Source organism: Dreissena polymorpha, chromosome 4 (assembly GCF_020536995.1).
Source record: "Dreissena polymorpha isolate Duluth1 chromosome 4, UMN_Dpol_1.0, whole genome shotgun sequence".
Taxonomy (NCBI): Eukaryota; Metazoa; Mollusca; class Bivalvia; order Myida; family Dreissenidae; genus Dreissena; species Dreissena polymorpha.
In genome coordinates this window covers 115,019,104-115,033,824 of record NC_068358.1, presented here as the reverse complement: position 1 = coordinate 115,033,824, position 14,721 = coordinate 115,019,104, and the positions used below count along the sequence as shown (strand labels likewise).

Genomic DNA, 14,721 nt, shown 5'->3' with positions numbered 1-14,721 from the left:
TTAGTCTCCAAGTTCTCATAGAACCGCAAAAGCCGTTTGGCAGAGTAGTCAAAGGCAAACGCTGTTGTAAGGACAGTTGCCATTATGTTCTTAGCGTGCATCGAGTCGGAGGCGTGTATAATGGCGAGATTCAACCAGTGCACCTTGCAGAGAGTGTATACAGCTCTCGCGACGATGGCTTGGATGCGAGCCTGGACCCCCTTCCCGGACATGTTCGACGCACCATCATAAATTTGGCCGCACATTTTCTGAATGTTTACTCCAAGAGCTTGAAGGTTCTCGAGGGAGGCATTAGCCAGAGCTTCGTCGGTGGTAGACTTGCACTCGACAAACCCAACGAATTCCTCTCGAGACAGGCTTTCTCTGCATCGTAAAATCGATGGCAGAGAGCCATTTGCTCCATAGTGGCAGCATCAGTGGCATCGTCCGCCATAAATTCGAAGCAGAACGACTGTACTGGATGTTGGCTGGTCTGATTTTCCGTCGAAAACATCTATGTACGTGGCGACATCAAATTAGCAGCCTTTCTTAAAATCGCCCGCTTCGTTAACATTCCATTCGGATACATATTAGAAAACAACAATAAAGCGCAGTCGATAAAAATATTATGGATAGTCACCACATCACCACGTGAAAAGAAACGTGACCTCAAAAATGGTAGCTAAATCATGCGTATTCTATGAAGTCGAAAAAAAACTTTGAGGCAGTTTAAGTGTTTTCGATATGAAAACACATCTCTCGCTAGAAAAAATGCCTAAACCGGGTTAGGCATCACATTTTATTGCATTTTTCGAATACTTTAATTGTGTATTTTTTTCCAAACAGCGTACGCATGCGTATTTGCGTATGCCCAGCTACGCCCCTGGCCATGGTAATTTTTAGTGGAAGGCCTTGTCATATGAAGTTCGGTATTTTGATTTGCCAACTATACAAATATGTTTGTTTCACTTCACATTCATTAAAACTGGGTAAGTACGGGGGATATACGTCTTTTTACAATTTTCGAAAAAAAAAATGAAACTGAATTACGCGGTTCGTTGTGTACCCTTGAACTACCATGGTAATTCATTCATTGAAAACGTATAGCAGGCACTATTGATGAAATATTAGCACAACACTGTAGCATACATAAATATTTATATAAGTTATTGTAATGACGTGTTCATCAACTCTTGTTTTATACATTATTTTTTGCCTTTGGAAGCAAATTGTACGATGAAAACCCCGTCTTAAAACAGTTTGGAAATAAGTTTGATGGAATTTTGACTTTCAAACAAAGGCATTACCGTTTTAAACAATGCGAACATATGGGGAATATATGAATTAAAAAGAAAATCGTACCATACGAAGCTGACTTTTGATGTTAAAAAAAGCATTCATTTATTCAAATTAATTGTGAACACATACTTTTTGTGGTAAATTTTATATATTGACGGCACGATCATTAGCGCCTGCTGGTTTCACTGTCGATACATTAAGTGATTACTCTGTCGCAACAAAACAGTTTAATATTGATGTATGGTTTCATTTAATACACATGATATGGTTTTATGTCATTCACATTGAAGCAACTATACATGTTGCACAAACGGTGAAGTGAGTAAGATGCTAAAATTTAAGAACAAGGAGCCCATGTACTAGGAACCTTAGATAGTGACAATGTGTGTCCGTCCACGTGTTGCTATTTGGCTAGGTATTGAGACGATTATTCTGCACACTTCAATCTCTTGAGTATGGCCTCTTCATTAAATCGCATATTGCGGTGTTTTTCGCTCTTTTGAATATAGCACACACAATTTTAATTCGATAATCAGCGTCGCCGGGAAAGGAGCTTTTCGGGTGTCCAAGCGAAAAAAACACACACATTTTGACAAAAAAGAAAATACAGATATTAAATGTATAAAATATGGCTATAACTACTCATAGGGTAACAAACGTTCAGTTTTTACTTAAACGAATACGTACTAATTTGTGTAATTGTATTAGAACTCTTGCGACCTAGAAGTCCAAAGGAGACTAGTCAGTCGAAAATAGTACCATGGTACGTAGTTTTGTTTCTTTTTATTTCAATCTCCGATTTTATTTAATAAAAATTTCAACATGTGCGTGAGAATGCTGTGTTGTTTGTGCTACAAACTCTCATAGACCTTAACAATTTACTAAAAAAAATCCGTTTTAAAGCGCAATTTTGGTGTGATATACACTTAAATCTTTTAACTTTTCTTCCGTGTTTTACACCCTTAATTACGACTGACCAATGAAACGTATCCGGAAGTTGGCAAGTAAACAACATGGCGGCCAAGTGACAGATTTTGAAACTTCGTTTTTAAAATAAATCCACTTAAGCTGAGCTTGTAAACATTTCAAGTGCAAGATACTTGCAAATTAAGGATTTTGACAATTTCAACACTTTTCGCTGATTTTAAACTTAAAGTAAGTGCTTTTTGCCTAGAAATAGGGTCAGGAAACAAGCTTTTCACTTGCAAGTCACGTTCAAACATGTTTATTTTTTGTAGTTTACTTAATTTGCATTGTGTTATGGTTTATTGAATTAAGTCCGAATGTTTTTAGTTAAATTGCCTTGCGGAATGTATCGTTTTAATTTGAATAAACTAAAAATCCACAGCATTCTTGTTGTATTCAGAAACTAAACTTCCTGTCCACAAACATTCATTCCATACAAAGACCTAGATTACACAGATTGGAATCTCTCGTCTCCGCTACAGCGATATGCGATAATATCTATCGGCGGACGCGGATCACGTGACATTGATTTTGGAGATGCCGGTGTACCTGTAGAATCTTCCCTGTTCCAGCTGCTGTCGGCCATTTTCTTATAAAGCAAACAATTATTCTTCGTAATTAGTCGTTAATATTTGATGTCGTAGGGTATTCTGAGCATGATCTGGTAAGTTTATATTATTTTGATATTGTTATTAACAATTTTAATGTGTTAATTAGTGTTTTTAGCGCTCGGTTGTCAGTTTGCAGAGCAATGAATGCCTGAAAGCGCAACGTTACGAACTTTACGTAGTGAGCAAAGTCGGTCTCCGAAAAAAGACATATTGAATATTCTTTGTGTGATAAGAAATAAGTATTTATTTTCTGTCTTGATAATTCTTTAGGTTTTGGTAGTTATTATTCTAATTAATTATTAATTTATCGGAATTTGAAAGAGAACACTGGATTCGTTCATTTTCGATAATTTTTGAAAAATTGAAAGGCCCGAAGCATTTTTCTATAAACTTCTTCATTAAGCATCACATATTGATAACGTAAGATTTTTATGCTAGGTGAGATGTTAATCTATGTATGATTTATAAAAAGTAGACGAAAATGAGGTATTTTAAAGGATTTTGCCTTTGTACAATTTGTACTATTTATACTGTTATTTCATTCAATCAAGTGGTTTGTATTTTGTTGAAACACTTTTCTATTTTATTTCTCATCCCATATCTTATGAAGTAAGATTTTTATGCTAGGCAAGATGTTAATCTAAGTATAGATTTAAACAAACTACAGGAAAATATTCAATTTAAAGCATTTGGCCTTATACAATGTTGGTACAATTTTAAGCTCTTTTCTTCTGTTGTACAAGATTGCTGTCAAACGTGTTTTTGTTCTTATTGATAAACTTTTTCATTTTTCATCCCAAATCGATTAAGTCAGATTGTTATGCTTGGTGATATGTAATTCTAGGTATGATTAATAAAAAGTAGACGAAAATAAGTCATTTTAAAGGATTTTGCCTTTGTACAATTTTATACTGTTAATTCATTCAATAATTTTTCACACCTGTCGCCAAAGTGGTTTGTTTCTTTGTGAAAACTTTTCTATTTCTCATCCCATATCGTTGAAGTAAGATTTTTATGCTAGGCAATATGTTAATCTAAGTATAGATTTAAACAAACTAGAAGAAAATATTCAATTTAAAGGATTTGGCCTTATACAATGTTGGTACAATTTTAAGCTCTTTTCTTCTGTTGTACAAGATAGCTGTCAAACGTGTTTTTGATAAACTTTTTCATTTTTCATCCCAAGTAGATTAAGTCAGATTGTTATGCTTGGTGATATGTTAATCTAGGTATGAATTAATTAAACTGGAGGATAATGTTCATTTTAAAGGATTTTGGCCTTGTACAAAGATGGTACAATTTTAAGCTCTTTTACCCTATTATACACACATGTTGTCAAACGTGCATTGGTTCATTGTGAAAAACTTTGTCATTATTCACCTCAAATTGAAGAAATAAGATTTGTATTCTGGGTAATATGTTTATCTTGGTATGAATAAAAGAACTAGATGAAAGTACAATGTATGGGTTTAAATTTTCATTTAATATCTTATTTTATTAGTATTACCAGTTTTCCTGTCAATGTTACACATGCAAGTTAATATACAAACATATTTTAACAGATAGCTGTGAGCTTACTATTAAAACACAAACAAAAGCTGTGAGATGACTATAAAAACCACAAATTGTCATTGTTAAAAGCGTAAGCAATAGCAGAGCACACGTTATTAGTTTCAATATTCCCATACTGATAGTCCTGATGTTAAACTTCTGGTACAGACCTATAGTCCCAGTTTATTTCAAATTACCGGTATTCAGTGACTTTAAAGCATCTCTCAGGCTGGCGGATGTTTTCTTTTCATTTTTTGCACTTTTCTCAGTTTTCTTATTTATTAGTTTTGTAATTGCAAAACCTCTTACAGTAAGAAATAGGTTTATGCAATCTTCAAGAAAGCTCTCTCTTTCATTATCATCTTCCACAAGTTCAAACACATCACAGCTATAGTGCTTTACCATAAATGAGTCAAGAATTTCTTCACGTAATTCATCTTTTAAGAAAGACTTCGAATGAATGCTTTCATGGTCCACTGATTTTCGCACAACATTTTCAAACTCGCGTATCATGAAAAAGAAATTGTCACTTGGTTTTTTCAAGCCACCACAGTTCTTGTAGTCTATCATTGTGCTGTACTTTTCCGTGAATGTTTTCTCTGAGGATTTGTTCACTAAACTCTTTATAACATCTTTCTTATGTTCTTTTTCAGTTGGATTTTTTACCTTGCTATACCTCTTCAGAAGAGCACTGATTAAATATCCAGATATATAGAAAAGCACTTTCGAGTCATTTTCACTGATTACTTCACTAGTGTTTTTGGATGATTGCGCGCACAATTCCACAAAACTCTTAAATATTGCCCCAACAAGTTCAAGAACAAAATCTTGAATGAAATTGTTCACCGCCTCCTCAGAATGTTTAGTTGTTTCATTGTTTATAGTTCTTGTGAGGTCTTCAATCACTGCAGAGCTCAACCTTTTTTCATGTAGTTTTCTGAAGATGGTTTCTCTTTCTGAAGTTGATGCACCACTACTTCCATTGAACACCTCCAACATTAGGTCCTCAAACTTTTTCCTTACAATTTCATTGTCTACACAACACTTGGCTACCTTACACTGGTCAGACTGTCCAAAAATGTTGTAGATTGGACTGCTGATAATTGTTCTCAGACTATTGGTGTAAGCTTGTTGGAAGACTTTCTTCACGTCTTCATTTATGCTGGTTGGTGCATTTGTTGTTTTCTTCTGATACATGTAAGCAGCCTCTTTCTTGTTTTTTGCAGCCCCTTTTTTGTGCTCACAAGCTGAAGATACAAAATACAAGATATATTATACTGAGCAAATCTTCTAACTATCTTCTAAATTTACTTATATTTCTTTTATTAATCAATTAAATTCCAACAAAATTTCCTGGAAATGTTACACAGTGTATTGACAACTGACATTTCATTATTTCACAGGTAATTGACACTGATGTGTTAAACACTTGACTGAATTCACAACTTTAGTGTGTTAGTAAGTCAGCTAAAATCGATATCGCCTCATACGTTGATGTTTATCAGATTAAAAAATCATGCATGTGCGATTGGCCTGAATTCAGCGTAAATATGTTACCATAAGGAACTTTTCATAGCGTTTCAGAAAGTTGTTTTTTAGAATCACAAAATCCCATCATGTTTTTTAATCTGAGTGGAAACGGGTTAACCCTTTCAGTGCGGGAACGAAATTTTGAAGGCCTGTGCAAACAGTTTGGATCCAGATGAGACGCCACAGAACGTGGCGTCTCATCAGGATCCAAACTCCAGATGAGACGCCACAAATGGCGTCTCATCAGGATCCAAACTGTTTGCTATTCTGATAGTATTCTTTGAAAAAAATCGAAGAAAATGCTAATTTTAGAAATTTAGCAGACAACATTTTAGCAGACGACAAATTTCCCAGCATGCAAAGGGTTAAGCACATAGCCATTTTCACTTTGCTTCTGAGTGGGAAAGGGTTAATAGACCGTGTTCGTTAATCGAAAGAGTGATGTTAATTAATCAATCTTGAAAGCATTATGAATAATTCAGTATTTCTTTTTCCAGATCAAAATGCCAAAAAAAAAGAAGAGAGCAGGTGTTTCTGGTCGGCGTCATAAATACCATTATTTAAAAAAGACAAAACATGAAAGCAGTGAAAATGTGAATCCTGAAATAAACTTTGAATGTGACAGTAAACAGACAGTCCAGCGTGAATTCACTGATGTAAATGTTCAAACCATTCAGACAGAATTTGAAGATGCTAGTGTTCAAGCAATACCTGAATCTAGTGATATATCTGTGCATACTATAGAAAGGGATACTGATCATACATATGCAAACAGTTATACCGATTATTCAAGTGATGACAGTTTTAGTAATGCAGAACTTTATTCTAGTGTAAATGAATCGCATGAAGCTATGGAGCAGATAGAGTCCATATACATTGATTGTGGGGACGAAGTTGTTGAGTCCCTTTCTTTTAAAGAATTTTCTTCAGCTGTCAAGAAAGGATTGAGCAGTAAAACTAGGAGCTATAGTGTACACGAAACAGAATCAGAATTGACACTCATAGATTGCTATGTTTCTAGTGAAGGTGCTTTAGCAGTGAAATTGACAGTTAGATTTAACAATGACTTTACTTGCAATGTGTGTGTGCACAGGAAAGAAATACCAAGATCACACAGTTTGTGGGAATGTGCGCCAGAGGTGTTTCATACTAGCAAAGATGCCTTGGATTTCTTGGAAAGACTTGATAAGTTCTCTGTTTGCTGTGGAAATTCAGAGGCAGAATTTCAGCAGTTAGTACCTGTTGGGTCTGGGTTGACAAAATATTCCAGCAATGATATTGTGGCATACAGAGAAGGAAATTTTGGTGCGCAATACCAGTCCACAATAAGATCATCTGCGTGTGAGATGTTGACCTTGCGAAAGGAAAAATGTCTTAAATGCAAGGATTATGGCTATGCATTGACAAAAAGAATCAAAAGACTCGAGGACAGGAAAGCAACTCCAAGAAGATTTAGCCATTCAACATTCAAACACTCCGACATGACAAGAGATGAACTTTGTAGCAAACTGAAAGAGCAAAAAAATGAAATTAATGACCTCTCAAATACAGTTTGGAAACTTAAAAGACAATTTGAGCGAGCAATTTCCAAAAGTGGTGTTAAAATGAGCGAGCATGGAAATATTGAGTTGAAAACATTGTTTGCGACTTGTTCCGAGGAAGTTAAGCGACATTTCCCAGATAGCAATTCGCGTCAAAGACTCTTTTGGGAACAACAAGAACTAGCTGCAAGTAAGTCTGATAAACGTGGGATGCGCTGGCATCCAATGATAATCCGTTGGTGTTTGTTCATGAGACAAAAGTCACAGGTTGCATATGATGCTATGTGCGAATCAGGATTTGTGAATCTCCCATCCTCACGTACATTATATGACTATAGTCACTTCCTAAAAAGTGAGCTAGGATTTCAGGCTGATGTACTTCAGCTAGCAAAAAAGGAGGCAGAGAAGACCGGTTTATATGATGCGGAGTGGAGGAAGAATGTTGGGCTTCTATTTGATGAGATCAAGATCCGTGAAGATCTAGTGTACGATAAACACACTGGTAAGCACTTGAGTCCTTGAAATTAGCATAACTTATTTTTCAATTTTGATGCCCAATAATTGGCATGTATGTGTAAATTATTTCCCTAAAGAAGGAAATGGTCACTATCGCCAGACACATTTTTTAACACGCCCGGTTCATAAGAGACGACTAAAAGTGCATCATTCCTCACGCCAGTCTAACAGTCTAACTTGCATCTGTCATTTTCTGGTATTTACATCCACCATCTGATCATCCAAGTCAGAATTTCTCCTCAAAATACCTCCTATCAATTTCTAGAAATTTAATGAAATGAATACAGGTAGATGTTTAGTATAATACAGTTGCTAATGCGTGTCCAAAATATTGCTTTTTTTGCTTCAGTTTGCTCATTTTTGTTTAACCCTTTGCATGCTGGGAAATTTGTTGTCTGCTAAAATGTCGTCTGCTGAATTTCTAAAATTAGCATTTTTTTTTATATTTTTCTAAGACCACTATCAGAATAGCAAACAAGTTGGATCCTGATGAGACGCCAAATTCTGTGGCGTCTCATCTGGATCCAAACTGTTTTCAAAGGTCTTCAAAATCCGGTTCCAGCACTCAAAGGGTTAATAACGGCTATGTTTGCATGATATACAAGTCTTAAGATTATTTGAAAACGTATACATGTTCTTCTTGTTATTTACATTTTAGCGATTATTACAAAAGATTAATCTAAAAGGTTGTAGATTTTCCTAGAAGCCTGACAAGAAAGTACATTTTTTGACAGATTAATAATTTATTGTATATACCAATTATATAAATGAGTTGTGTTGCAGGAAAAGGGACCTTAAGGTGATTGCAACTAGTTTTGGTCCAGATCAGCCTGTGCTTGAAAGCTCAATCTGATCAGGTTCAAAACTGTTCAATATTCAGTCAGTATATTTTAAGTTTAAGTTAACAAAGACTAAGCAATCATTTGGATCCTGATCAGACTGCACTTTCAAGCACAGGCTGATCTGGATCCAAACTGGTTGCAATCTTGTCATAGTCTCTTCCCTTGACACTACTCAAATTCAATAATCAGCTTGGTAAATTATTCATTTATCAGACTGTTAAATTAAAATGTAATTATCTCAAACATTGAAAACACTAATCATGACATGTTGACGAATCTTGTATTCTATTGCGACCTCACAGTGTTTTATTTTCACTTTTGGTTTATTAGTCAATTGAAACCATAGTGTGCTAGTTTATATAGTCCGAAGTTATACAATTTGGGGGCTCGCCTCTGTGTGTTGGTCATTCTTGTGATTTCATCAGTAGTTGAACCAACCACTCTCATCTATAAAATTGTGATTTAGGCATAAATGACTATACAATATTAAAGGCCCTATCCATACCCTAGATGGCCGATTTCGAAAAATAATTTAATAACTTGTTGGTAAGACATCAAAACTAAGTGTCTGATTCATTTCTTTATCAAATTTTTTGTATATTAACGGTACAAAAACAAATCGGTCACTTAGTTTTAGTATCTTACTAACAAGTACATGTTGTATGACAAATATATCAAAATAATTAAATATTTAAAATTTATTTGGATTTTTCATATTTTGACATCTGGAGTATAGTGACTTTACTGACCTATGAACATGATTAAAGGTAAATGTTATTCTGTGTATATTCACAGGTGAAATCATTGGTTACTGCAACCTGGGTGACATTGCTAACCAGATGATGGCGTTTGATGCTAAAAATGCAGAGACTGGACATGAATTGGCAAAACAGGTGCTTGTTATTATGATGAGAAGTGTGTACGGACGTTTATGTTTTCCCCTCAGTGCATTTGCCACAAAATCTATAACTGCAGACTATCTCTATCCAATTATGTGGCAGACAGTGTCAATTGTACAAACTCAACTTGGTCTTCGTGTTCTATTCTTCACATGTGATGGCGCCAGTCCCAATAGACGATTTTTTCATTTGCATCGTGTTGGAAATGAGGAGTGCTTATTCAGGACTGTAAATCCTAACTACAGAAATAGACAAATATATTTCATTTCAGATGTGCCTCATCTTATAAAAACTCTAAGAAATAACTTGAGTAACTCATTCTCTCACAACAAATCCCGTACATTATGGATAAACCAAAAAGATATTTCATGGATGCACATAGTAAGACTATTTGAGGAGCACTGCGAATTAAACTTGTACAATCCATGCCCAAAATTGACCCGAAACCATGTTCATCTGGCCAGTTTTAACTACATGAAGGTTAAGCTGGCGGCCCAGGTTTTGAGTGACAGTGTGGCCAATGCCATGGCAGACTTGTATGGGCCAGAAACTGAAGAAACAGTCAAATTCATAAAAATGTTCAACAAATTCTTTGACTGTTTAAACGTAAGAAGTCCGTGGGAAGGTCGAAATTCAAGAAATCAAAATCTGGAGCCATACAGTGACACAAATGACAACCGCCTGGACTTTCTTACAGGGGAACTAATTGATTATCTGAAGTCTTGGGATGAGCAGGTGAAGAACAGAGCTGGAAATTTCTCTAAGGCCCAAAGGGCGACTATGCTTTTAAGCTACCAGACGGTTGAAGGTGTAAGATTATCTGCTAGATCAATTAGTGCATGTGTGAAACTTTTGCTCAATGAAGGTGCCAGTTATGTGCTGACGCATTGTTTTAACCAAGACCCATTGGAGCAGCATTTTGGACATTACCGACACAAATGTGGTGGCAATAACAATCCATCAGTGTACGAAGTGAGAAATACTCTAACAACAATACGAGCTGTAAATTCTCAAGCCCTAGCTCCGAAACGTGGTAATACTGATAGAGGTCGTGTAGATAATTTTTCAATAGATAACAATAAATTACCCCGAAAGAAGTAAATGCATCCATGTCCCCTTTCACAGATGATGAAAAGGCATTATGCATTCCCCCCCCAACACTTAATTTTTTGCTAATATATAGAGAAAAACACAGGTGAAAATTTAAATTATATATGTACTGTTATAAAATTACTCTTTGATATATTTAAAAAAAAAGAGTAATTTTATAACGGTACATATATAATTTAAATTTTCACCAGTGTTTTTCTCTATATATAATTTTATAGTCTGTCCCATCTTTTTGGGCCTCTGCATTTTTATTCCTCTTTCATGCATTTTTGCTAATTGTAAAAACATATACATGTATTTACATGTAACTGCAGGTTTAAATATCTACAGACACATTTTTGGGCTTAGTTTCGTTATTGAAAGATTGTATCTCTAAGTCTATAATTGGAATGTTATAATCTCCATTGTTGTGTTAAACAAGTGAAATTACATCCAGTTTTATATTCTGGTTTTTTGTCACAATTTTCTGCACCCCATGATAAGTTTTTGCTGCTTAATAGATACTTGTTTTTAAAAATGTAGAACTTAGCTACAAGAAAAACGCAAGAACATATTCGAGGTTTATATTATAAAATAGTTTGAACTTAACCCGTTGTACTACAGTTTCATTGGTGCAACCATTTTGAACACTTAAAAATTACATATGAAGGGGCCCAAAATTTGATGGTACGGATTATTTTAAGTATAATAAAAAACTATGTACTACTACATTATGCTTTTCCTAATGTGTGTGATAATGTTTCCTAGTTTATATTGAGCACTATAGATTAATTGTTGTAATTCTATTGAAGTTATGTTTCCTTTGATCTTGAGCATTATAATCAATTGTTGTAATTCTATTGCATTTATGTTCCTTTATAGAAAAGTTCTGTTGGAATGAATTAAGCATTTTTGAGTCTGAATACAAATATGTTTATTTAGAAATGGTTGAATACTCACAATAGTTACAGGATTAATATGTATTATACCAGACACAGAGCATCATTTGTTCTTCAATTCTACCTCAGTTAATATCATTATCATGAAGTCTAAAAGATCTGTAATATGCTTAACATTATTTTTTGGCTTCTGATCAGGATCCATTACTTCCGAGTAATAATGTGTTGAGATTTTTTCAAATGTGTACGTGTACTTGCTGCAGATTCATTTTACTTTCTATATTTAAAGCGCCTAGACCACATGTGCTATTAATAGTACCAACACTTCGCTATCTACAAGTTAATGGACTGACAAAATATGAAATATAGACGTCTACACTTTGAAATCTTAACATGTAAAACAGGCTTGTAGATAACAAACACATATTAAATTATATAGGCAGAACACACGTACAAGTATGCGTTACAGGTTTGAAATCTCAACCTCTTTAATATATAATTTTCGTTTTCGCAATTCTAGGATGTTCTTTGTAAATTGTTTACGTTCCTTTTTTTTCTTAAATAATTAATTTATTTTGTTATTATTATTTATTTTCTTCTCTATTTTTTTCCTGTAAAGTTAAGCTTCTATTGTCCTTTGTTAGCTCCTAATTTTTCGTTTTCGCATTAGGTGCTATAATTTCAGAGGAAAAAACCCATCAAGGATTAAGATACGCATTGATCTTTAGGAAGTACCTACATGTATTCTTTCGATTGTGTATGTTGTGTATGCTGGTTCCTATTACAATTACACTGTTTTTCCCTTTTATCTTGCAAATGTGCTCTTCAACTGAATCCACTTGCTCTGTATTAATCTAATGCTATGACTGTTATTATTGTTTTGTATTATACGCTTAAATGTTTTATTGTTGTATGTCTTGGCCATAATTAAACTCAAATACATTGTGAATGGCCAAAGGCGAATATGCTGATTCGCCAATAAATGATAGTGATTAAATATTTAACAAGAATTGCAGACTTGCGGAGCTCAGAAAATCTTCCAGACAGTCGGTCTGACAGGATCCATTAAACCGTCAGACCAAAGTATTTATATAAATTTTATTTTCTTTAATTTTTCCAGACAGTCATTTTAACTAGCTCCTAAAATCTGTCAGCTTGCTCAAAAGAAATCTTGTCAAACATGTCCACTGGGGACAGACAGCTTTCGCGAAGTATGGAATATATATATTTTTTGATACTGTTTTTTCATCATGTGATACTTTAATGAATGCCATTATTAAAGTCATTTTTAACAGATGAAACCTGTCTCTTTTAATCAGAACTACTCCCCCCCCCCCCTCCGGTATAAAAGCAAATCACTTATATTATATTTAAAGATTTGCAGACTTTTAGACTGATACCATTATAAACCTAATCTATGCTAGTGCTGGATATAAAATCTATTGCAAATAACTTGGAACTATAACGTGGCTGCTGAGCAGGAAATACCTGTTTGATACACATATATTGTGAGAATTGTTCTTTGAAGAAATGAAGAAAAATGCCATACCTTTAAAGTTCTCGTCATGCTTTTTCGTTACGTGACCTCGGAACCCAGATATAGTCTTGTATTCTCGTGAACAAATTGGACACACATATATATCTTTCTTATCAACACTAACACTATGTTTATCAGTACAAACAGAGTCATTGTCAGTATAGTCCCCTTCAAAAAGCTCATCAAGGTCTAAATCACTATCACTCCAAGCGAAAAAATCAGGGTCTCTGTTACGCGACATGATTGCACAAATGATACAGAATTTAAAAAATGTAAAATCCAAAATATGTACTAGTATGTCCAACTTATAAGATACACAATCGAGAATAGCCTTTTTTAAACAGTTTTATACAGCATTTCATTGTGTTTATAACGTACTATTATAAACAAGTATATTAAAATCTAACACATTCACAACAAAGACTTACCTTAATTGGACATCACAATGACATATAAAGAATGAATTCGCCGGCCGCGGCCACTGATCACACAATTAAAAACAATCAACAACGCAAACTGATAATTGAAGTAAGAATCCCTTCTTTTAATTAATTCTCAATAGTAAAGAAAAAACACTCAAAGCATCTTCAGTTCGCTAATTGATTCGACGATTAACACGCACGTGAAATGTTTTTGTTTTTTTCTTTTCGCGAAATCCTAGCCCACGATACTGAAAGCTTAATTTAATAACCAAAAGAAAAAAACTGGATTACAAACAAAACTTTAATAACCTATAACTCACGAATAAGATCTAAATAAAAAGAGAATTAAACAATTGAAAAAAATCTACACAATCAATATTGAAATAAGTCGAACTAAACCCGGTTTTGGATCGAACGATCATAGCATTTATTATACTGTAATGCTGTTTTAATCAGAGACCTAGATCTATGTGTCCACATATTTTGAAATAATAATATTTCATAAGGTTTTAACTGTCTGAAATACCAAATTATACAAGAATATTTTATCAGCAAAAGCCTTTCAAATAAATTATTCAACAGCATTCTCGCCGCGATTTGGAAGTTCTTAGCGCAATTGCTTCAATGATCGCGGCATTATAAATTCTTATTGTAGGTAAATAAAATCGAGATTTTATAAAAACATAATTACTCATGTTTCTATGAAACTTTATTTTATGAAAATCGGATCATTATTGACCAAGTTACAGCCGCCTTTCTACAGCGCCGTAACATTTTCGCATAACTTTGCTCGATAATCGTAGCCGTTGCTACTGACGCGTCGCTATCTTATCGCAATCGTGATACACCGGCTATCTCCGGACTACTCCGATTGATTCGTGGAATAAATCGTCTGCTGATCCCAAGTGTTCTTATCAGTTTCTCGACCACGTGACCCCGCCGAGAGATAGCCCGATAAGGCGCGAAGTTTCCAATCTGTGTAATCTAGGTCTTTGTTCCATATAAATTTGTGAAAATGACTAAATTAATTTGCAAACAAG

At 34.5% G+C, this 14,721-nt stretch overlaps 4 protein-coding genes across 5 annotated transcripts in view; 2 read left to right on the top strand and 2 right to left on the bottom strand.

Moving 5' to 3' along the window:
- LOC127878219 (galanin receptor type 1-like) overlaps positions 1 to 14,721 on the bottom strand; it is a 62,282-nt gene that overhangs the window by 46,967 nt on the left and 594 nt on the right. The window lies entirely within an intron of this gene.
- LOC127878204 (coiled-coil domain-containing protein 171-like) overlaps positions 2,267 to 14,721 on the top strand; it is a 62,542-nt gene continuing 50,087 nt past the window's right edge. For both annotated transcript variants that reach the window (XM_052424692.1, XM_052424693.1), the window contains exon 1: positions 2,267 to 2,433. The gene's annotated coding sequence lies outside the window, so the exon portion shown is untranslated. The remainder of the gene's footprint in view (positions 2,434 to 14,721) is intronic.
- On the top strand, positions 2,785 to 13,023 carry LOC127878208 (uncharacterized). Its single transcript, XM_052424705.1, has 3 exons — positions 2,785 to 2,908; positions 6,434 to 7,979; positions 9,631 to 13,023. Exons 2-3 carry the CDS (start codon positions 6,440 to 6,442, stop codon positions 10,833 to 10,835), a joined length of 2,745 nt encoding a protein of 914 aa, XP_052280665.1. The 5' UTR covers positions 2,785 to 2,908; positions 6,434 to 6,439; the 3' UTR covers positions 10,836 to 13,023.
- LOC127878216 (uncharacterized) lies at positions 4,311 to 14,694 on the bottom strand. Its single transcript, XM_052424732.1, has 2 exons — positions 13,272 to 14,694; positions 4,311 to 5,653 (listed from the first exon to the last, which is right to left on the bottom strand). The coding sequence occupies exons 1-2, from the start codon at positions 13,498 to 13,500 to the stop codon at positions 4,590 to 4,592; spliced, it is 1,293 nt and encodes a 430-aa protein (XP_052280692.1). The 5' UTR covers positions 13,501 to 14,694; the 3' UTR covers positions 4,311 to 4,589.